Source organism: Bombus terrestris, chromosome 17 (genome assembly GCF_910591885.1).
Source record: "Bombus terrestris chromosome 17, iyBomTerr1.2, whole genome shotgun sequence".
Taxonomy (NCBI): domain Eukaryota; kingdom Metazoa; phylum Arthropoda; class Insecta; order Hymenoptera; family Apidae; genus Bombus; species Bombus terrestris.
Genome location: NC_063285.1, coordinates 7109594 through 7135454, shown reverse-complemented (window position 1 = coordinate 7135454; position 25861 = coordinate 7109594). Strand labels below are relative to the sequence as shown.

Here is a 25861-nt window from a genome sequence, read left to right as displayed (position 1 = left end):
TCGGGATGAGATCATATGCAATAACAGAGATATTTAAACAGACATACTTTATCAAATTAAGAAATAATTATTGGTTATAATTAAGCATATATTAACAAAATTCGATTGTGGATTAAAATGGCATTTTGATTCCACTATACTAAATTTTAATGTCCACAATTTTAACCTTGAAATCAAATCACAGACGCGTCTTCACTTTAGAAAAACTTGTGCGAGTTTTCACGTGTCATCAAGAATGGTCTTTCCGAAGTAGGGCACAAAAATCTTTCATATAATGGGGTCCAAACAGAAGATTTGTTGCCAACTGGTTCTAACAAATTGTTCCACAGATTATTTGCCACTTAATACACATGAAACAATTTTTATTTGATTATTAGTATAAAAGACATGGTATTACACAAATTCCGCCATTATACTTACATATTGCATTAGATTTTTGGCTTAGGTGAAAGCAATCAGCAGAAAGATACGATAAATCGGCGAATCCATCTCTGGCAAGCGGTATCTTCGCGTGTTTAAGTGTTGGTAAAATTATAACAGTGAAGTCATTTCTATGAAATTCTGGATAATTGGCGATTTCTTCTTCCAACTCTTGCCACCTAAAAAATTTGGGCAAGATTGTATCTGCATATTCCTCACATGCATCATAGAATCGATGTCGATATCTAAAACCTATCAGAGAAATATATCGACGTCCATTTATTCGAGTCATCTAAGCTGTTGAGATTCACAACACCTCAGTCTTGAACTTTGTACAGAACAATCAAACTTGTTATACACACACACATGTATTGTGAGATAAAATTGGTTTTTTACGTATAATGTAGGTCTAGCAAGGGAAAATATCAAAAACGAGGAACTGGTTCGAATAACCATATTGATAGGACAGTGTTATTTGAGTCAACGAACGAGTACAAGAACTGAAGAAATACAACAAAATAACTTTCAGAAATAAGTAATGCACACAAACTGTCAAATTATAAATGAGAATGCTATCATTAAGAAAACCTTTCTCTGTTGACTAGACGAGGTTCTCCTAAATACACAATATATTTCATTGTATTAGGTCATCCTATAAGTTCGTTCCGTTTTTCGAGCTGTTATATATGTTAAGATTGTTTACATACCTTTCAGTTTCATGAAAAAATGTAATCTCCCTCTCGTTGTACAACTTCTTCCCATTTTTCAAGTGCATTGGTCCCTTATCGCCATATGTTTATCGACACATGAAATGTATACACAAAAGTCGGCACGAACTTATGGGATAACCTAATATGTGATGTCACTAATAACGAGTCAAATAGTCTATTTCGAAAAGTAGATCGTTGAAAAATTTTTCGTTTCCGAATATTGCGAAATGTAAGATGGACTTTTATCTTCATAAAATTTAACTAATATCGTAAGTACAGAGCTAAAATAATAAAAATATGTACGCATATTGATTTAATGTTCATCAAAATTAAACAATTTAAATTAAAGTAGAAAACTGAAAGGAACCAGTGTTGACTAGTTATAGATTTGAAAACGTATCAATTGTTGAAGATAATTTTAACATGAGATTCTGCCATAGAATAAGTTAAATGGCAGTCAACTCGTTTCATTTTATAATAACTTTTTGCAATAAAATTGATTACAATTATGTAATAATAATATTGTAAATGTTGCAATATGAAATAAATATTGTATAACATTATAAAATCTTGGCAGGCGACTCGTTTAAGCGTGAGGTATCCAAAAAACTTTGACTGAATTATACGAACCTCTCCATTATTTTATAATACTCTTGTCTTTGATCTCTGAATTGCAAAGCGAACAAACATGGACATTCAAAAGTAGTGGTTAAATAGCATTTCAAAGACTTTCTCCCTTGACGTGTAGCAACGAGTTCCTTTAAGTGAGGCATTATATGAATAGTGACTAAAGTCCTGCGTAAATTATCTCTTAATATCGTAAGAGTATTGATTAAATCAGTTTTGTGATTATTCAAAACAAACCACGGAGAAGGAAGTCCACATATATTGCCACAAAAATCATTGTGCCCGATGAATAAAGAGATCAACTATAAAACATAGAAACAGGGACCTTATTATTTGAACAATGAAATAAAAAATGAAACTAACTGAAAAAAACTTTTCGTTCAATTTGATATTTGCTCTAAACACTTTTGATTTTCACTGATAACTCGGAAATCCGCCAACATAAAACAAACAACACTACTAGCAATAATGTTGCTAATATTATGGATTTGAAAGAAATCACAAGCAAACGAAATAATTGTGAAATTCAGTGCTAATATATATCCCAGAATGCTAATATTATTTTCATGTTATTATCTCATTATTTTATCTAAAATACGAACCTTCCAATGTCTCTTTATATCTATCCTCGGATCATTTCTCATTTTATTGACTAGATGTTTGGCCATAAATGGCATATCCCTGGATATTGCACCGATCTCAGCGACGTTTAACTGCGAAGCTGATTGAGTAGTCAGAGAATCTCCAAGTGCATAGCCCAATAATTTGGGGTTAAATTCCTAATTATAAAAAGAGCCTACTATGAAAGCGTTATTCTCTTTTATGATTAATAAATCATACAAAGTAATAAATATATTAATGATTATATAATTTATATACGTGATCAATTTTTGAGTAAAGAATTTGAGTAACGCACTTTAAAAATATTGGGAAGCGTCAAATATGTTCGCCAAGTTCCTTCACCACCAATGCTCGCTGACGCGCCTCTATTTTCGACGAACACCTCCAATAGATTAGTTGCAAAAATTCCAGCACCGGCTGTCAAAGAATCGCCCATCGCGGCAATAACATCTATGTCACCTGGTCTCAAACGATGAATCGACTCGGGAACATTGGGAGACCTGCCACCTAAAAGGGTTATTTAAAGATTTAGGATACTCAGTTCCTGGAATTATATCGAGCGATAGTAACAAATCCTAAAAATTGTACTAACTTATGATAATGAATCTATTCATTTAAATGTAATGACAACTTAAAAATATGGCGATAAAACATTAATTGAAGATAAAAAGACGTGCCATGTTTGAATAATTGTTGTATCGATTAAATAAATATCAGTCACTAAAAATGACAATACTATAAAGAATTTCGAAATAAACTTAAAAGTATATTAAAATTACTGTGTGTTTCATTAATTTAAATTTCCAAGGCAAAACTCCTCTAACTGCAATTTAGATTAAGTAGTGATTTTAAGGATGATTTTTCAACATTTTTCAACAATAAGAAATAAAATGTTAACTACCTGTAACGTTGCAAGGAAATGCAACGTCCGATGGAACTTGTATTTGAAGTTTGCTTTCATTTCGCGCTGATTGCGAGACTGATCCCTCATCGTGATTATTTGCTTCTAGAAAATACGTTTCATTAGGTCATACGATTCAGTCATTACGGTCTGGATGAATTTCATTTTGTGATTTCACTTACAAACATGGAATCAAATCTATTTTCAGTAATGCAAAAATCACGAGAACTCCTATTTGGCTACTAATATAATTTCGTCTAGAATTAGGAAACTATATCTGTAAATTCAGTTTCTTAGAAATTGAGTTATGTCGCGAACAACTTGATCGGTACATGGATTACATTTCATATAAATTGCTTTTTGAAAGAGTCACCCAAAAGGAAACATATTATGCATGACTTTTTTTTACACTAGTGATAAAAATACACCGCTTCATTTGGAGTCAATGATTTTGAAACTTTGGATATCATTATCTTTGAAAAATTTCTTTTATTTAATATCCATATTATATGATAAATATAACGTGATTTTCAATATCTGAATTAATATCCATCTTTCCTCGTAGATATTGTAAAAAAAAAATAATATTAATTCCAAGATTAAAACAGCGAAGGGTAAGATATTGCCATAAATGTAACAGTATTTTAATTACTTATGAGTCCTATAGCACTTTTCCTACTAAATGGCGCGATGTTGTTTAATATGTTAAACTGCGTTGAATTACATTTTATTTGTGACTTAAACCACCTATAAATGTCTCTGTTTTAGTACAATGAATGCTTCAGAGCGAAAGCATCTTCAATGTTGGATACATATTTTTCCACCTTCTACATCACTTTCTTATTTTATAGTTTCAAAGTATCTCTCGTTTCATTTCGACAATTAGCATCGCACAATTTGCCTTACATGGCATTATGCACAAAGTAATCGACGCATATGATTTTAGATACCATTGATACCGGATGATTAGGTACGAAGTGTCAATGCGTATGAAATATACTGTTCAAAAACAAACTATTCATTTTCATTATTTATAAATATATATCAAACGTATATTTCTAAAAGGTATTGGAAAATGAAATTTGTAAACTAGCTTCAATGTTTCATGTACGCCGAGAAAGGAACATCACATGTGCCAAATAAATGGAAATGAATAATGAATGAACCTATAGTATTCTAGAGTATGATGTGTGAAGTATGAAATATTATAAAGTATTAAAAATAAATTGATTACACATGATGATCAAATCTTCATAATCGATAATGGAGTATTAATAAATAAGTAATTTACACTTTTACCATTGCATCCTTAAACAATATTGAAACATTTAATTTTTTCGCGCTAAGAAATTTCTGATAACATCCAGTATCATCGAACATCTTCCGTGATGCAACTCGGCCCTAAACGCGATATAAACTTTCTGCACATTGTATATCTATATAACAAGTATTGTGTACACTTTTTCTAAAATAACGCATTTTGTCTTTTGCGCCGTTTCAAAAATACATTATTTGAGAATTACACATCATTCCCTTTTATATATCGTAGGAAATGGTCACTATATAAAATAATCACATTAAGTAAACACATACCGGTACTTTGGAAAAGCCAGTTACGAACTTGCCGATAATGGTACAAATTTATTGGCGAATCTAAAATCGTCTTTTGAGATGCCGTCAGCACGCATAATTGTAACAAAAGATACAAACGAAACTTGTCCATCGCACGTCTTGTCCGACCAACTAACGAAACGATAAGACATTCGCGAAATCTCGTACTTTTTATTCTGCTATAACCTTATAACAATACCAAATGGATTCAAGGTGGTATACTTTCTTTAATCTGCCGTAGCCGGTTTTGACGATGAAGTGCAATGATCATTATGAAGGTTGTCTTGGCTGTGATATATTTCAAAGAAATTGTACACAATTGTAAAGTCGTTATCGAAAGTGAAGTTAGATTTAGACAAGATCTGTCAATATATCTTGTATCCTTGTCAATTAAGTATAAGACAAGTCGATGAAACATTTAAAGTTCCGCCATGATGAACGATTATTTATACGTCTTTTCGTCATTAACATAACATACATAATCACTTAAGTACTCTCGATGTTCAATGTCGAGCCACGAAAATAAAACACTTGAAATAATTATTCTACATTTTTTCGCAGATTTATAATATATTATACTTTTAATATATTATATTATATTTTTAATATATATAATATATTATATTATATAATATATTATATATTATATTTAATATATTTATAATATATTATATTTCGCATCGTGGTACAGGATGTAACATCATCGGGGCACGAAAGGACAACCCTGATGACTGCCGACAGGTTTTACCGGGGTTGTCTGCCCTCAAAGCGGAGGAGGAAGGAGGAGGGGTTTTTAGTGGGTATGGCAACGACATCCGACCGACTCCCACATAACCCAGTGATGCGGGTCACTGGGCATGCGTAATAGCATTTTCCCCTCCCCACGCAAAAAAAAAGATGTAACATCATATATGTGTACTCTCCGTATTATTTGTGTAATGGACATACATATGCTTCATTAATTTTCAATGTGAAGTAATAGATCCATGATAATAGAGAATAGAAATATTTTGAGCGTTCATTCTATTCATTCTATTCGTTCATTTCTATTATTATTGCGAAATATTGCCCGCGACGACAATAAAAATGACAGTGTTTAGACCATAAATGGAAATGGCAATTGCAAATGATGTTTCTTATACGTAATTCTTCTAATTGTCGATGCTGGACACCGGATGCTACACGACAAATGCACAACTTCTTGAATACACGTGCATAGTATATATTTTAATCGAAGCGTATAAACGGGGTAGTTCGCTATAGACATCTGCGCTTTTCTGCAAGTAGAATATTCTACAACTATAACTGGCGACAAGGTATATCCATTTCCAGTACAGAAACAATGAATAGAATAATGAGTTGGAGTTGAGAATAAGATTTCATTAGTCCAGAATACATTTTTTAATTATTACTTTAATAGCAATATCAAGTACATTAATTAATTACTGACTCTTTTCTCTGCAATATATTTTGTTTCTATATTATCGGAAGGAAAAAAAAGCTGAAGCATAGCTCTTCCACATATTTTGGAGCTTTTATAACATGCCAAATATATATTGAATTTGCCGAGCCCTGATGACCTTCGGGATGCTTATTCTTTACAAAATTTGTTTCAAACGTACACACATCTATACGTACATGCCTACTAGATACGTGCATACTCCGAGAGACCAGGAATATTGTATCATTTCTCAGAAAAGTAATTGAACATCCCTTCAAGATGAAATAACTTTTTAAAAAATGAGCTAAACGACTTGTAATAGGTGGCGTGTAAAAGAATTTTGAAAAAATTGCAATTTGTCGAAATCGAGGAGAAGATAACAAAGGCCGCTTCTTACAACTTTTTTAATCTGAACTTGTCATGAAAATTTAAACAATACGTTTTATAAATTCATGCCAGGTATTCTATATATATGCTGAAAATTTTATTGAAAGCGATTGATGCAAAGAAAAGGGACAGGTATCGAAAAATATAAGAATCTTTAGATTTATTACAGTTACCTATAGCTCTAAACTCCTAAAGATACTGCAATTTTCACCATTTTTCACCGTTTATAGCTTGCAACAACGTTAATCGATTTCGATGGTTCTCAGCATTTACATAACGAAACGAGTACATATTTTGTACTAAAAATATATTTGTCCACTATAAGCCAGCAAGTACTTAATATGCTCCTCACTGATTTCAATACCTTTGAAATATATTGTCAAGGTCGTTATTCGGTCTCAGTTTTCGAGTTACATAAAAGTATCATTATGGCGTTGCCAACTTACTTGACTTTTTGAAATTTCCCGCTATAGTACTAGCTAAAGACACATACGCGAATACAATTTATCTTTTTCATTAAAAGTATAGAAAACAGGATAGATATAACAAGTAGAATGCTGGCAAATTTGAAAATAGATTAAAAATAAGTACACTAATCTAAAAGTAGATACAGTGACAATCAACCATTCATTTTCTGTCCTAACAGACATCGAAATTAATAATAAAAATCACGTTAGTGGCGGAGATTTAAAATAACGCTCATTTCAAACATTTTTTAGAAAAGAATCATTGAATGAAAACTGATTTTTACTTAAATGTAAGCCAGTTATCAATAAATCTCAAAGAAGTTTCTCATAAAATAAAATGATTGAAAAATATCTATTTTTGATGCTTCTGATTGCGAATAACCATTATGGATGAAACTTTCTTGGTTACCAGTAACCATTGTCGATGCCGGAAATTTTATTTTGACTATTTCTGACCAACATAATACACAAGAATTATTTTTGTTTATCGTAGTCCGAATTTTATTTTGGTTTCCGATAACCAATATCGACGACAAAAAATTTTTCTGATTATATTCGATATATTACGATATCCATATGTCGTAGGTATTAACATTTTAAACAACTATTTCCTATACGTATAATCGCTGTTCGACCTTAGTTTTTGAGATATTGAGAAAAAACTGTCGGTACCACTGCCATGAATTCTGCTTCTAATTGTGCATCCGTGACAGTGTATGTGTCACGATCGGCACCCTTCAAATCCGATGGACTGATGATGGGGATAAAGATGTGGCGGTACTCGGCGACAATGTATATCGGTGAAGTGTCTAATGAGCCATTGATATCCCAACGGTCCTTCCGCCGAATATTCGGAAGAATGCATACGCGGCTAGGGTCGTGGACATCTAACAAACGCGTGGCTAATGGGGATATTGAGGGGTGACAAAGAAAAAAGAAACAGATCCAATCGAAAGTCAAATTGTAAGAGTTTCAGTCTTGGAAAGTTACGGCTGGAGTTCAGAAGCAAATCGTAATTAGCGTAAACCAAGTGTTAAAAAATCAATTCTCTTTGAATTTCTTTTATATTTTATTTTTTTTCATCTGAGATGTCCTTTTCTTTTATTTTACGTAGCAAGAGCAATATCAGAGATGGACAAAATCACAGAAGAAAGAGTAATTATTTAAAACACTGAAGATTGACGGAGAAAGATCGGTAGTCCAGAACGTTGAAGATCGAGAATCGATTTTCAGGTAGACATTGCACAGAACTTGTTATTTATTGTTTACTGTTGTCGATTGATATTAATTGTTGTCTACTCCTGTATTTCATTTAAGTATTTTCACAATAAACTCGATTTTGAAACTTCAGAATCGATCATCTGAATTACCCCGAGATAAACGATTTTACATACATATACATGCAGTGTTAGTGATGCATAGTCATATGTGTATATATATGTATAGTTAGCATTTATAACCTTAGTGCACAAGATTTTGAGTTCAAAAACCTTTAAGAAGCTGTTTCTGTTAAGAAATTATTAAATTTTAACTTTAGATATTCCAAATAATATACTTCTTACTCTGTGAGATATTCAAAAGAGAATCCATGATATGTGAAAGTTTTTGTTTAGCAACAATACTATGAATATAAAAAAGCAACCTGATAGAGAAAAAATAAAATGTTTGGCTTAACTAATGTAACTAATGTAAATTGCATTTTTCATAGCGGAACTTTTCGGAACCGTGAATTGAAGCCTTTTGAAGTATAAAACTTTTCAGTAGACATTTATCCTTTCATGCTGTCGAAGGCTTTCATTCGTAATAATGTTATGAACTTTATCAACGGTACCTGGACTTGAATTTAATCTTTAAAATACACTAAAAACTATTATATTTCAGATGTAATGTCATATATGTGGTATGACATGTAATATGTCATAGCCTCTACGCATCCAACACTATCAAAAGGAGCAAACCAGGTTAAGAAAGATTGGTGCCCGAGAAACCACGTTTTGTCAAAAAGTTAAAGCATCAACAATAATAAGATAAAACTGTCATATACATGGTTGACAATTTAAGAAGCACCAAAGAAGATAAGGAATTCGAAATTAGTTTAGAGCGTCGATTTAATTTCTTGGGAATTAACGAATTTGTAGCGCTTTACAGCAGTACATGACATCACGTGCAACGTCATTGAATTCGTTTCAACATTCTTCATAGTACGTGCTAAGAAAAAGAAATATTTATCTGGTTCCATGGGACCACGAAAAAATATTCATGCCACTGGAATTATTGCGCGATATTGATATTCTCATACTCGTCTATCTCGAATAGACAAATAGTTATGAACTTTTCCGTAGAACCATACAATTAAATAGGTTCTTGTAGCGTGGAACACTAACGTGGAATAGGTTCTTGACTATGCTAGTGTAACGTAAATCACGTCAGAGACCAGGACACACACACAGGACGGTGTCCCGATCGGCATACTTCGAACCCGATGGACCGATGAGGGAGACACATGGCGGCCTTGGCGACAATGTATATCGCCGGAGTACCTGACGGTTCATCTATGTCCTAACGGTTCTTCCACCAAATGTTCTAGAAGCGTAGCAACGGTCACGTACGCCTACAGGGTAGTGGGAATAATGAGGGATGACAAACAAAGAAGGAATAGATGTCACCGAAAGTAAAAAATATTGTAAGAGCCTCAGTCTCGAACGGTCACGGCTAGAGCTCAGAAGTGTCTTATAAGTGTATAAACGAGGAAAAAATAAAGTTTTTTTTCTTTCTTTTAAATTTCTTTTTATTTTACGTGACACTAGCGTGTAACCAAACAGCGTGAATCCATAATTTTATAGAATATTGTATATGGTAGCGTGTGTCATCTTCAGTGTGTATCTAGCCGCATTGTGCAGTACTAGTCCAACCAGAACAATCAGAACCATAAGCTTGAACGCTGTCATTCCTCCTCTAATACTACTAAAGTACTCGAAAAATACAACTGCTAATCAAATATCTCGTCTCTCTGGAAGCATACAAGTATGCACATACGCATGAATACTGTTGACTTCCATTGATACTTCTTTAATAAGAACTTTATCGAACGAACGTCGTTTAAAAGTAGAGGGCGCTGAAATGGGTGTCGAGTTTCTATGACAGTCAGATGGGGCCACAAAAATGCAAAAGGTACTTTATCTTTTTTTATCTTATCTATTTTTGTGTCTATCTATTTGTCTGCCTGACTTCGTTATCATCTGACTATTTTCTCTTTTCACTCGTTAGGTGGCACCGTTTTACCTTTCCTTGTCATATTAATTTTTCTCGTACCGGTCTGCCATTTGTATTTATCGCTTCCACGTTGATCGTTTATCGCCTTAATTTCTTATTTCTCTGAACAGCTTCAACTTACTTACAGACTGCCTTTTCTCTCACTTTCTTTCTGTAACTTTACTTTCTCGGATTAATCACATCTTCCTCTTATCCTTTTAGTACCACTTCATCTTTTTCATTAAACCATGAAAATTACAATTTCATCTTTTCTCCCTTATTAAGACGTGCTATTTCCACACTTACCAGCACGTGATCCTCAATGTTAAAAATAGATTTAATCTTTTCCTAATTAAATATACATACAAATATTGTTTTGAACTATACAAGTTATATCTATTTCATATTTTGGGGAAAATATTTCTTTCAAATATAAATTAAATATTTATTTAATACTTGAAAAAGAACATTATTTTGTCGTATATAAAAGAAATATTTATATGAATAGTTTATTTTAGCCTCCAGGCCATAAAATCTGTGCTTACCATTCATATTCATCCATTTGCATGCATATCCCTAAGTTGACACTAAAACTTATACTTTTGAGGTGATGAGGCGTGATAGGTATAGAAGAATCACTCGGTGTTATTTAACAATAACTGTTTTATTTGCTTGTGTTCGCGGTATACACTAGCGCGGTGAAAACACGGTACAATTATGGGTTCGGGATTACAAGTTCAAACTCGGCGCGGTACTTTACGCGGTGGTTCGAGTCGAGACGATTGCACAGATGTTTAGAGATTCAGATTCGCGTCTTCCAACTTGCTTCGCGGCTCGCGACAGAACAGAATGAATTTGTGACGCGATGATGCTCCTTAGGAAAACTGTGTTTGGGTGTGTCTAAGGATACGGGATCATCGGATTCGTTAAGAAAAGTGTTGGTTCAGAGAGTGAGGGAAATGGACGTCGCTGTTAATTGGCTAAATTGTGAGTTGGTGGTTGGAAAGGGATGGTAACTGCCCTTGAGAGAGAGTTGCTAGCGAGGAGCGTCGTACGTGAGAAAAAGCAGATAGTAGGTGGTATGTGTAGGGACTATTGAGACAAAGTCTATTTGTCCCTTTAGAGAATCTTAGCTGCATGAATCCTAAGATTTATAGCGAGTCCTTAGGCTCGACGTAAATATTCGGCGAGAATGTATCGACATCTGGCAATCATCTCGTTTGAATGGTAGAGTCTTTGTGTAGCGAGGCACGAGACAGAAACCGTTGGGAAGTTTGCTGTCGAGTGCCGCTACACTTTAGTTTTCGAAAAAAGAGAAATTTTTAAAAATACTGGAACAAATACAAAACTGTTATGTCCAGCAAACATAATCCATATTCCATCTCTCGGTCAAGATGGCCACCAGATGTCTAAATCTCCTCAGTCGGAGCTCGCAATAATCCTAAGTAACTGTCATAAATTTGAGCATTTTTTACAATCAAGCCCTTGAGACCACACAAGCATCTTTTAAGTCAAACACAGGAAAGCAGTCTTTCTTCATGTACAATGCCACTCGCCAACGATCTGTGTAAAAAATCTGGGTTACTCGCGCCGGTGATTGTTCGGGCCAAGATGCTACTTCAACGAATATGGACGTCCAAAATCGATTGGGATGAATCGCTTCCGATCGATTTACATACAGAGTGGGATAAGTATTACTCCCAATTACCAGTATTAAACAATATCAGGTTCCAACGCAAGGCAATAATCAAATCCGCGACGGAAATTGAACTGCACGGTTTCTGCGATGCCAGCGAGAAGGCTTACAGAGCCTGTGTTTATCTCCGCACCCTTAACTCTAACGGCCGTGTTTGGATTCAACTTCTAACCGCGAAATCAAAAGTCGCCCCGCTCAAGTACCACGCCATTCCTCGGCCCGAGCTAAGCGGAGCACTCCTCCTTACATCCCTGATGTCAACAATACAGCAGGCTCTATTGCATAAAATAACTCGCACGGTCTATTGGACCGATTCCACTATCGTTGTTACGCCGCGCAACACATCTGCATTCCATCCCGCGCGGCGTGACAGCCAACGGTCTACGTGCCGTCCCTCGAACCCCCCACAGGCCTAAGGACCCACCATAAAGTCGAAATTCTAACTGCATTGTTCGCACACATGGTTTACGTCAATCTGTTTGCCAGAAAGGACTTTCTAATTCCAGAAGTGTTTTCAGCTGGTTTTTTAGAAGGGTCCTTGGGTTTATTATGTGCTCTTAAGAATTACGAAGAAAGCGGAGATATACCTAACGAAAAATCTGAGTTTCCCTGTAAACCATGTCGCCTAGGACCCAAGTTGGTAGGAGGTTTCTTCCTCCTCTCTTCCTTCCTAACATTGGCCCCAACCAATCGACATCGCGGATTATTGCCCTCACTTTACTAACTAAAAATGTAAGCAACGAATCCGCGTTCTTCGTTCAAAGGGCACACCCATACCAAGCTTTCCTCCGTATTCACATTAGAATAAGCTTCAGAGTTTGATCGTCTCTCACGGTGCCTAGAGTTCCTGCATTTCCTACAACTCTCACCGTTCCTGTATCTTTCTGAGTTCCTTCATCATTCATCAAGGTGCCTACACGGCCTAGAGTCTTCTACGGCTCTCACTTATCCAGAACTCCGACAGTTCCCATAACTCTCAAGGGCCTAGAGCGCCTAAAGCTCTCCTTCTCTCATCCAAGATTAACTCTTCTCTCGTTATCTGTATCTTAATCAACGGCGTTACTACTTTGTGTGATTGTATAAAGTGTTGGAAATATACATTATTATAACTCTGACTCCCAGTGTTATACCGCATTAACCACCCCGATTATCCTAACCGAAATACGGGGATCGAACTATTCGTGGTGTCGATTATTCTAATCGTAACGGGAATTTACGACTCCCGTTGACGCGTATTCTAACGACCGCGTCTCCCCGCGATAGCTCGAAAAAACAATCGTCCTCCACTGGATAAATTCGTCACCTCATATCCTCAAAACATTCGTCGCGAACAGAGTCTCCGAAATTCAAACAAAAACCAATATCCGCGATTGGCGCCACGTTCCTACTCACGAAAATCCCGCGGATCTGATATCGCGCGGCCAAACGCCGAGGAGTTTCTGCGCCCTAACATTTGGCAGCACGGTCCTGCATGGCTACAACAATCGGAAGACTGTTGGCAGACATGGACTTTAACACCGCAGATTGAATTACCCGAACAGAGAGGGGCGACTTGTCTGTCCGCGACCCCCGCCGATTGCAGTTTGTTGCAAAGATATTCATCCTGGCCCAAGTTGATACGAATCATTGCTCGTTGCCTCCGTTGGAAACGAAAGCGGAATCGAGCGACACCCCTAACCGTTACTGAATTACGCATAACTCACGACGAGCTAGTAAAATTGTTACAAAATATCCATTTCTCCGAGGAAATTCGTACACTCCAAAAGGATCGAAACGCTGCGATAAAAGGAAAACTCACGCGACTCAACCCGTTCATAAACAAGGAAGGAATACTGCGAGTCGGGGGTCGACTCAGTCAGTCGTCGATGACCTTCGACCAGAAACATCCGATTATATTACTGTTGAGGTGGCCGTGAGTGAGTTATAGTTGTAGTAGTTGGGCCTGGTCCGCTGTAATTGTCACTGGGGGCTGTAGATGTCGCCGCCGGGGTACTGCTGATTTTTCCTCCGTTTTTTGGTGCGTGGGAGTAAAATCGGACTCCGGTCGCCGGGATTCGAACCCGGGTTCCGAACGTTCGCAACCTAAGACGTTAACCACTGCGCTGCCGTCGTCCGACACTAGTTAGTGTCGAGTGGTGGTATTTGGCTTGTCGAGTGCCACCACATTACCAAAGTCATCCATTACAACGCGCATCATCGAACACGAACACAAGATCCACATGCATTCCGGAACACAGGCTACGCAGTAAGACAACGATACTGGCCCGTCGACGGCCGAAGTCAAGTATGGCGCACGATCAAAAGCTGCGTCCGTTGCTGCCGCGCTCAACCACCGCCGGTAGACTACGTGATGGGTAACTTACCGGAGACGCGAGTAATGGAATCTCGCCCGTTCACAAACGTCGGCGTCGATTATTGCGGACCGTTTTATATCAAAGAGAAACGAGAACGAAACCGCCGTCAGATCAAAGTCTACGTGGCCATCTTTATATGCCTAGCAGTTAAGGCGGTACATATTGAAGTCGTTGGCGATCTCACGAGCGAAGCCTTCATCGCCGCTCTCCGTAGATTTATCGCTCGACGAGGGTTTTGCTCCATCATCTATTCCAATAATGGCACCAACTTCATCGGCGCAAACAACGAGTTACGAGAGCTTCATGATCTCTTACAATCGGACGACCACAACGAAAAAGTAAACGCGTTCTTAGCCAATAAGCAAATTGAATGGCGCTTTATCCCCCCTCATTCCCCGCATTTCAGTGGGCTATGGGAAGCAGCGGTGAAATCGTTCAAACGCCATCTTAAACGCGTCGTCGGTAACGAATTGCTCACATTCGAACAGTTTAATACACCTATTATAGAAATAGAATCTATTCTCAACTCGCGACCATTAACTCCAATATCCACCGATCCAAACGATCTCTTAGTCCTCGCTCCCGGGCATTTCCTCATTGGCGATTCACTAATCAGTTTGCGTGAGTGAAATTTCAGAGACATTCCATCCAACCGGCTCTCCAGGTGGCAACATATCCAGCAACTGAAGCAACATTTTTGGAACCGTTGGCATAAGGAGTATCTGAACTAGCTGATCACCCGCAACAAATGGAGCATGGGTGGACACAACATTCAGGAAGGCACAATCGTCATCCTCAGAGAGGACAACGTGCCCTCAATGCAATGGCCTCTGGATCGAGTTATCAAGGTCCATCCAGGTGCCGATGGCGTCATCCGGACAGCTACAGTTCAGACGGCAACGAGCATTTTGGATCGAGGCGTCAAAAGGTTTGTCCCATTGCCAATTTAACCCGATCTCGAGAAACCCGAACAACCAACGATCGAGACGAAATAAGCTCGGACTCTCAAATAATACCATATCTCGATATTTTTGATCGGTACCCTCTCAACGGGGGGAGGATGTTACGGTTTGCCGATCATCTTTCAAATGAAGCATTCAAGTAAACTTTAATTTGTGGCGGCATCGACCACGGAACTTTCCAATACTTCGCGATACAAAGAGCTATGCCGTCAAAGCGCAATACCGACGTGCCCAATCTACCATCGATATCTCTGTTTCTTTCGTCGAATTCTCAGAAGAACGCATACGCGGCGACCGCCACGGTGCATCTAATAAACACACGTGTGGTAGGGATATTGAGGGGCGACAAAGGAAAGACTCCGTGGTTTCGAACAAACGTATCAATTAGTCTTTCTCAAGCTGCGAAGTACGACAGGTCTCGCTATAAGCAAACCATTAACCAAACCTTGATTGTTACATTTTTGTTCTGAATTGTTGATCGTTGATTGTAATTGTTGTTTCGTTATTTTTTATTAAACTTTTATTCACAAAATCCAGTGCAGTTTTCCGTATGCACTCATTCCAACCACCTCTATTCTCGTAATAGAAATAGGGGATCAATCAGTTCGTCGCATCGATTGTTTAATCGTAACGAGAATTTACGACTCTCGTCGACGCGTTATCTCGCGATCGCGTCTCTCCGCGAACGGTTGAAACAGTTACTACATGATATGTGTATCTGCAAGTCAATGATATAAATATGCATATTAACTTGTTTAATTTGTTTGCTAATGTTTAGGTGTTAATGAGAAAGATAAAAACATTAATGTGTATAGAACGAAATAATTTATTCTTTATTTGTAACTATGTTGGCATAAGTATCAATAACTTATAGCGTGATTATTATGCAGTATGCAGTTAACTAACATACGGAAATTAGTCGAAGTATGCAAACAGAGATGGCATATATGATAAACAGTGGAATATAAAATGAAGAACGAAGTATGAAAAAGTATGAGGTAATTGAAAAAGTTTTCTGCTTTCCGCAATACAATGATATTCTGTAATTATTCATAAACCTATTTTGGTGAAATTTGAAATTGTTGCAACATTCTGAACAACTTTTTCCTATACATATAACCGTCGCTCGACCTTAGCTAGAGAGATAGTGAAAACAATTAAGACCTCGAATTTACCGTTCGGAGTATTCTTAACAGGTCTGGTAATTTTACAATTAACAGAATAAAATATTTTTTAGCAGTATCACACATTTCTTTCGTAGCTGCATCTGCAAACACGCTGGATGGCATTGTCCACTATTGCTAAACTCTTTTGGCGAATTCTGATAATGCTAACCAGCTTATTACAAGCGGTTGAAGCACTTTCTTGCGCGTTGCTTTCACAAAGTACTCAGTTTTTTCTAATGGACTTTGTCCTTTTGCATCATTTTTTCTCGAATAATAGCTACAAATTAAATGTAGAAGCTTCTCGATATTTATCAACAAAGATTCGCATACATGGTATGTAGCTAAACGCTTGCAGCGGCAAATGCATGGGAAGACAGCAACTTTCGTATTATCTCGCAATAAGCGAAAAATTCATGAGGTCTGTTCCTCCAGCATTATGTTTCAGTAATTCATGCGAACTCCAACTACGTTCTTTATACGGTGGTTATTTTTATCTAATAAAGGCCACAAACTATTTGTATAAATTTTGTGATGTACTATCATTAATACGCAACAGATCTGATAAATATTTTTGTATTTGCCTGTCGTGTATGAACATATCTCAGGAAAATACATAAATTTTTAATTTCTGATACGTTTACGCTTTCGTCAACTAACACCGTAAAGAATTCATTCTTTAATATGTTCATAGTTTTTAAGATTATCGTCTCGTTAATGACGTTTTTTTGTTACAACAGAAATGTTTGGTCTTTTTAAAGTCATGCGTCTGATTATGTCGCTGTCTTGTAATGTCATTTGTGTCATTTCGATGTGATGGTTAAACGAATTGCAGCTCCTTCTGTGTTCCGTAATATTTGACGAAGTAACAACTTTTTTTTTACGTGGAAGAAATCCGTACAGACACCAGGTCACTTATGGGGGGGGGGGGCAGCGGCGTGGTAGTGCCGGACTCCAACTGACTAAAACCTCCACGATGACCGACCCAGCTGCGGTCCGAAGAGCCCTGGGAACCGGAGCGAGCGACACACCGGGCCCCTCCCGCGCACAGAATGCATCGTCTTCGGAGCCGCCGGCAGTCTGGTTCCCCTACCGGACTGCCTAGCGGTCCCGAGGCGCTGATCTATCAGTACCTAACTTTGACCCCTACCGGGGGATGCCCGCGGCGTCTGCCGCGCCCCCGCCGGTCGATTCTCTCAGGGTGGGAGCTCCGCACCCTCGCTCTCTCCGCTGCCACCTTCCGAAGCATAACCTGCTCGCAGAAGGAGGTCACGGCCCTCCTCCCTCTCTCGCTCGCCAACAGTGCCGCGAGAATCGCCGGCGGCGAGAGGTCCCACCCGATTTCCGCGATGAGACCGCGGCGCGGCCGCGCCCACGCCGGACAGAACTCCAACGTGTGCTGCGCCGAATCCACGCTCGCATCGCAGTGGTGGCAACGCGCGGTCGCTTCCTTCCTGATTCGGTGCAAGTATTCGCCAAAGCACCCGTACCCGGTGATCACCTGTGTTACCCTGTAAGTCAGGGTAGTCAGGGTCTTACGAAGCAAGACCAGCCTCGCCGTCCACCATGCCCGGGGGTAGACTCCCTCCCTCGGACATCTCGTGTAGGGGCGCCGAAGTTTGGGAGCCATGATCCCCATCACTTCCCCCCAGATCCGGCCCAGGATTCCATTCGGGCCCGGCGCCACGTCGTGGGAGGCCATTCTTCTGGTCGCCTCTCACGGCTCTTCCTCCGTGACTTCCCAGTCATCTGTCCATTTCACAGTCCATGTTGTTTCCCGCGACTGATCTGCTGCACTGTCCTCTTGCAGGGGTGAAAACGTCCTGATAATCTGCAGCAGCAGCGCAGGTTCTATCTCCGTCGTTACCAGAGGGCCCTTAGCGCGAAGTTTTTACGTAACCGTCTTGTATGGCCTTCGCCATAGGTCAGACTCGACTACTTCGACTAGTTCCGACCATGCACGGTCATTCGCGACCTTGATCTCCTTCTGTAACGAGCGCCGTAGCACGTGGTACGCTTGGTAGAACAGGAAGACTTCTTCCTCGTCTCGTCGTCGTCAGCGACGGGCTCTCAGGTACCGTCCTCGGGTCCAGACGCATCTCGCCCTTAGTTCTGCGATGTCGGGATTCCACTAGTAGACTGCTCTGCTTTGCACTGTGTCCGGTGTGGCTCCTATGTCGTCCGTAGTAGACGTTCTCATTTCTTCGGCCAGGTCCGTGGGGAGATCGGGAAATCCGCCGGCCTTCCTTTCCTTCGCACGGGGCGCTTCGACTGCGGCGGTATCTCTTCCTCCGTTGTTTCCTCCGTCCGTAGGTTCCTCACCTTCACGTTCTGATGATGACGTGTGTCGGCTCAGCAGCCAACTATTCACCCCCCTCTCATGGTTTCATCCACCTCTTTATCATTTTCTGCAGTTGTTTGTCCTTTTTCTCCATTGGGTGCGCAAAATGGCCACTTATTTCCGCACTTGCCACTGCCACCAGTACACTGCCACTTTCAAATGGCCCACGGCACGCGCTTTCGGCGCGCTTGCCAATATGGCTGTGTCCGTGTAGTTCCCCGGGTAACTCGTGTAGCGGCGTTGTTGACAAGAGTCTCAATATGGCTTCCTCACCGTCGTAACCTCACACGCGGTTTTCTTTCGCCTGTCACGTCTTTCCAGACCGAATTTTGTTACTTCTTACACCCACTTTTTTCCACAGGTACTAGCCCTTCAATCTGATTAACTTCCCTGTTCTAATTCTCAAGTATTCCTAAAGATTTCGATTACGCTCATGGCTCTGTCTTCTCTACTACTGCTTCACGCAAATACCCCAATGGAAATCCATCTACATTTTATCCAATGAAGCGCTAATTCTAGGAAGATACATTGCACATATATCTTTTCCATTTTCCAGATATTTATTATTATTTTCATAACAGGTAGCGAATACATTTTCACAAATTATTTGGAGGGTTTGCAAGTATATGTATTTACATTTCATTTGCTAAATATTGCATAACAAATGATGTTATACCATAATTTTGTTAAGGTTATGTACTATATGAATACCTTTTACACTGACTCTGTGTTAGTGCTTTATAACTCCACCGGAATAGATCATCCGTAATTATCAGAAATTGAATTTGTAGTGCAAACATTTCTCTCTTCATCTTTAAGAAGATGAAGTAGTAAGGAGTTATACGCAACTCACTCAGAAGTTATACGTAATGCAAGTGTCATTAAAACGCAAGCAGTACAAGCAGTCAGTGATAAAAAGACAATTTCTGTCAATCTTTCACGATCAAAGATCATTCAAGCCTATTTCTTGTTTGGTTTTGAAGATAAATATATAACTCTAATCATACATGAATAACATTATCCAGTTTCAGTAGTAGGGTGATGTTATTAAAAGCATGAGTGCCTAAAGGAGTATCACATCGAATATCGTTACAGTACTGTGACAGACGTATCGTTATCTACTATCGTGAAGTCGCATTTTTGTTCGATCTTTGGTAAACAACGCGCAGTGGAAATAGTATCAGGTAACAGACGATTCCTTGTTATTCTGTATTCAATTGTGTGTTTAATTAATGACATTCATTATTATCAATATCATATATACCAAAAATATCATGGGGCATTAATTACTATAATAGTTTAAATGAAGTTTTTGAATTCCTAAACATTTATTTTATATTTTACATTTGACAAAGCAGTATAGATATATATGTATACAATAACAGATACGTATATATCAATAGATACATACATATGTACACAATTAAATTACAGAATAAATGATATTATAATAAAGATACGAATATAATATGAGATACCTAATATATACAAATTTTATGTTCTGGTTGATTTCATTGACCGCTGTGCTCATTTACATTATCACATCTTGCTCATCAGTTTGCAATGACAGTAAAATTTCAACCGGGTAATCTGAAATACAGTAGAGCCTCCTGTATCCGTCTCAACAGGGCGGCAGAACAATTCTGATAATGGTACAATCACTTTAATAAGAAATTTCATTTATTGAAACATAGATTAAAATTGAATGACAAATCTTTTAAGTATATATGGATTTCATGTCTTCTTGGCTGCTAAGTCACATAATACTTTCGACATAATTAACTGCGACGAGCTGCAATCTTTTTGTACTCACAGTCATTGAGACTATTTCTCAAATACTTACGTTTCAAAACGCATCTCTTCATTATCATTTCATTAGCTGTTTCGCAGTGAAGCCAGTTCATTATATCAGTACATACAGCGTATATCATTCGGCCTTTCCTAAAACTATGTATATTTGCAAATTCTACTGCATGTACACCACTTTCGAGTTTCTCCTTTGCTTCGTTTCGATAGCTGGATCGCCATTAGTTTCATACTAATGTCTTATAATCCGAATCTAATAAAGGAAAGGATACATGAATGCTAATAAAATATGTATACAATACATATTTCAAACAAAAGAGGGATTCGTTATAAGAAAATATTATGTTTGGATAATAGACTATTCCGGTATTAGGATAATCGGATAATGGGTGCTTGGATAAATCCGGACAGGGGGGTAGATACTTTTACAGGCTGTTCGGTTCCAGAATTTTGAAGCTAAAATAAGATGGAAATAGAAAACAAAAAAATTGCGATTTGTTTTTTACACAAACGATAGACGTGCAACAGCTTTTCTCGTGCAAGTCGTAAAGCTGAAGACTGTGACATTCGATGACGTAAACCAACTTGTGCAACACTTTCTAAAAAAAATAATCGATTATAGATTAAACCTGTTTACCCATTGAAATCTATTACGGCATATCGGAAATTATTATCTTTTTGCCTTCATAAAATAATAATTAATGCAGAGCGCATATAAAATTTATACAAATTTCACATACGCATTACTGTAAAGATATAGAAGGAATTCGGAAATACAAATAATTCCCTTTATTTAGCACACAACAGTTATACATATATCTTATACTCTAAAGACCACGAAATCCTACTTGCACGCACGCTTGTTGTCAACCGACTCTTCCAGATACTTCTAACGACTGACTCTTGTCTTTTGTCCCAACTAAGGCCTGGACATCCTCTGACGCTTACACACACATTCACATGTACAGTGTAAATGTATCATGTTCCTAACGATTACGTATTCTCATGGTGCTATTATATGTGGGTGAACACTGACCCGCATGATCTACACACATTTTCCACTCAAATTACTGATCACAGTATATTACAACACTCATAAGCATACACATAAAATAAAAAATGAAGTCGTCAAATGAAACTACATAAAGATTAAGTATTAATTATGTATCAATTAAGATATCGTTTTATGGAGTAATATGCAATAATACAAATTAATTTATATCCACATGAAAAATTCTATTTCATGCGTTGCACAGTTATTTTACCCTCTTTTAGAACCCTTTTTGGTGAACGATTTCACTGTGTAGAAAAAGTATTTATACATTACACTAGAAGCATCGTTCACATAACGCAATTATTTGATTCATGCAAAACGAAAACATAATTGTTAAATTATGTTTCTTTTTGTGCATATTATCTGTAGACTTCTTTAAAAAGAAATATATATGAAGTTATCAACTATGATCAGTTTATTACATTATTTAACACATTTATCCACTTACTATTTGTTGGAAATGCTAATCTATGGCAAATATTAGGATTGAGAGTGTCAAGATCACAAGTCTGAAACATGGATACAATTAATGAAGAAATGAATGAAAATGGAACCGATGAAGGATTGAATAAGATAAATTCTCTCGAGGAATTCTACGGCGGTAGTGGGATCCTTGTAACTGGGGCAACCGGATTCGTAGGAATATGTCTTTTGGAAAAACTGATGCGCGTGTGTCCACGCGTCGCTGCTATTTTTATACTAATCCGTCCAAAAACTAACGAAACGATAGAACAACGACTTAAGAAGCTCATAGATGATCCCGTCCGTATATATTATTCTTGTTTCTTTCAATATTTAAGCCTGTCTGGAGCCAAATTGTTTAAATCTCATTTCTGGAATTTTCGTTTTCAGATTTATGATGGCATTAAAGCAAAGAACCCCTCACTTTTCAGCAGAGTTTATCCCATGAAAGGTGATGTGAGTCTGCCGGATTTAGGTCTTTCGCGAGAAAATAGAAATCTGTTGTTAGAGAAAGTAAACATAGTGTTTCACGCCGCGGCCACTGTGAGATTCAATGAGCCGTTACACGTGGCTGTTAATGTGAATACGAAGGGTACTCTTCGTGTCATCGAGCTTTGGAACGAACTAAAGCATCCGATTAGCTTCGTTCACGTCAGCACAGCCTTTAGTAATGCGAATCTACATGAGATTGAGGAAAAAGTTTATACGTAAGAATAAGTTATACGCAAACGTTGTTCCATGGTTTACGAATATTTGTAATTATAACGTGAAGAATATGTTCACTTATCATTGATTTTGCAGTACGAACTTGAACCCTTCAGACGTGATCGATATATGTGACAAATTCGACGAAACGTCGATCAACCAAATAGAAAAAAAGATTTTAAAAACTTATCCAAACACATACACATTCAGTAAGAATTTAGCAGAGCAGATTGTAGCAAACAAGAGTAAACACCTGTCAGTTGCGATAGTACGGCCAAGCATAATTGGTGCTTCTCTGGAAGAACCATATCCTGGTTGGATACAGAATATTTCTGGAATTACAGGTATTTTAGTAGATATTATTCAATAGCAATTGTTCAATACACCTTACATTTCACAAAAGTGGAGTTAATCGATTAGTTTGTTAGAGGCTAAATGAGAGGCTTTCCACTAGATCATCATTATTATAGTTCAAATTTGTTGTTGCTCACTATTACAAGAATCTATTCGTATGTATTTAGCGTTACATTTCTGCTAATCCAAAATCACAAATAATTTCTAAACAAATTTAATGTTACCAGGTAGCTTTCTGCTAATCGGCAGAGGATGTGCAACAGCAATATGGGGCAGGAGAGATGCAAGATTGGATTTAGTGCCTGTCGATTTCGTAGTCGATATGATATTATGTACTGCATGGCATGTCACGTTACATAGTGATCATGAAGTTAAAGTTTACAACTGCACGAGTAACGCATGCCCCTTTAAGTAATATTTATTAAGAATATTTTTCACCTAATGTAATTAGATTATTAGAGCATTCCAAAAATTTAAGTTTTTTTAAGTAATGTGGACAATGGAAGCGCACACAAATGTAAAATACAAAAGTCCACTTTCATCTCGTTAATACGTTAATTTAGGAAATTAGTGATGTAATGTAATACTTATTTAATTACATAATATTTCCTGAGATACTCGGATAGTAATAAACTGTACTTTAAGCGTAATTTGATTAATGATACAAATGTAATTGTTTCAATTCGCAAGATGGGGTCAGTTGAAAGATACCCTGGTGAAATGTACTATAGAAACGCCACTGAACGATACATTATGGTATCCGGGTTGTCCAATGATAGCTAATAGATATATTTACAACGTTCGCAGTGTGATTCCGCATGTTTTGCCTGCGTTCGTCATAGATATATTTTTAAGACTTCGAGGTAGTAAACCAATGTGAGTATTCCATCGATTCTCAAACAACGAGAACAATGTTTTTGAGATAATCTCTGTCTTCATCTGTAGTAAAAGTAAAACTGATATTTCAGAATGATGAAACTTCTCCAAAATAGCAATAAGCTGTTTACAGTAGCAGGATATTTCGCCATGTACGAATGGACTTTCCAAAGGGATAACTGTTCCGACTTGGCGAGGAAGGCGACAATGTTACACGACAGCGATATGGTGAAACTAGATTTACGGGATATGAATTGGGAGAAGTATGTTGAAGTTTACCAGATGGGAATTAAGAAATTTATTCTGAAAGAAGAGTTTAAGTCAACGTCCCGACAACGATTATCAAGGTGCGTATAAAAGTATCTTCGTATAAGAAAATAGGAACTAATATAAATACATATATTTTTGGTTATTTCAGGTTGTACTGGATACATCAGATCACCAAAATGTCCAGTATAATGATCTTACTACTGATAATATACTGTATCGTGTACTAACTATTTGAACGTTATTTCTTCTGTTTAAACTAGAGGAATATAAATACAATTTTATGAAGAAGGGATTCATCATCCTTTTCATTTTGTCTCTTCACTCGTCTCCTTTCTAAATAAATCCATTTGTGACATTGCTTGTTTTTTCTATGAAATTTTAATAAGAATGCAGGTATTTATACGCACATGATTTCAGAGCTGTAAGCAATTCATCTGCTCACTGAATATGAACATTTTTCCATTATATGGACAACATTATAATGACAAAATCCTCTATCATCCTTCACCAAACAAAAGTTCCGAGATTGTTCGTTGACAATGATAATTCATCATTAAAAAGTCTACTGAACAATAAATGATGATGATAGAAAATAAATATATTTTAAAATAAGATGGTTCTAAAGTAAAACCTTTTTAAGAATCCTTCATTTGCTGTCTTTACAGCTCACTTTGGTTCTCAAGTTGTTTGCTCATGAACCTTGTAGATGTTTAACCAGTCGGCGTTAAAATATATGATACAATCAACGAAATAGAGACTAGACGTGACATTCAGGCTGGATAAAATATTATTTCATATAATAAGTAGTAGGTAGTTTTTTATTTAAGTTAAATTTAAATATCATATAGTATTTCATCTCTTGTGTAAGTATGTGAATATCGCAATGTACAGTGATATTATATTGATTATATGTGGTTCATACAAGAATTGCCACGTTTATTAACAGCTCATAAGTTCGTAATGCGTACGTGGTTGTTATGTGAATATGGCTATTTTTTTACGATTTATCTGGGAACAGTCCGGCAACCGCAGTGCGTTTGTGATTTTCCTACGCTGCGTAAACTTGTAAACAAATTGTTCACATGTGTTGAGGTTGACTGATAGAAGAACAAGTGGATGAATTTGTAATAGAAATATTTAAATAAATAAAGGCATCAGTATAAGTACAAGTATTATGTATAAGTTTATGCTGATCCATATCCTCACTCTCATAGTGTTACAATACAATAGAATCTTAATAGATGATACTGGTGGTTGTAGTACACATCGTCGTCTTTAAACCTAAAATAAATTAAGTAATTGTAATATTGAAAGTATAGAAGCTGATGAATATATTTGTATCGGCACTCGACAGCAAACTTCCCAACGGTTTCTGTCCCGT

General features: G+C 37.3%; 2 protein-coding genes across 2 annotated transcripts; one reads left to right on the top strand and one right to left on the bottom strand.

The window, feature by feature from the left end:
* Positions 1 to 144: 144 nt before the first annotated feature.
* LOC100642232 (phospholipase B1, membrane-associated-like) lies at positions 145 to 5002 on the bottom strand. The gene is made up of 7 exons (XM_048413631.1): positions 4879 to 5002; positions 3280 to 3381; positions 2674 to 2885; positions 2360 to 2536; positions 1761 to 2059; positions 421 to 599; positions 145 to 340 (listed from the first exon to the last, which is right to left on the bottom strand). Exons 1-7 carry the CDS (start codon positions 5000 to 5002, stop codon positions 198 to 200), a joined length of 1236 nt encoding a protein of 411 aa, XP_048269588.1. The 3' UTR covers positions 145 to 197.
* Positions 5003 to 20000: 14998 nt separating this feature from the next.
* Positions 20001 to 24772, top strand: LOC105667059 (putative fatty acyl-CoA reductase CG5065). Its single transcript, XM_048413630.1, has 8 exons — positions 20001 to 20137; positions 22298 to 22575; positions 22666 to 22982; positions 23077 to 23324; positions 23562 to 23745; positions 24025 to 24210; positions 24303 to 24557; positions 24629 to 24772. Exons 2-8 carry the CDS (start codon positions 22330 to 22332, stop codon positions 24705 to 24707), a joined length of 1515 nt encoding a protein of 504 aa, XP_048269587.1. The 5' UTR covers positions 20001 to 20137; positions 22298 to 22329; the 3' UTR covers positions 24708 to 24772.
* The last annotated feature ends 1089 nt before the right edge of the window (positions 24773 to 25861 follow it).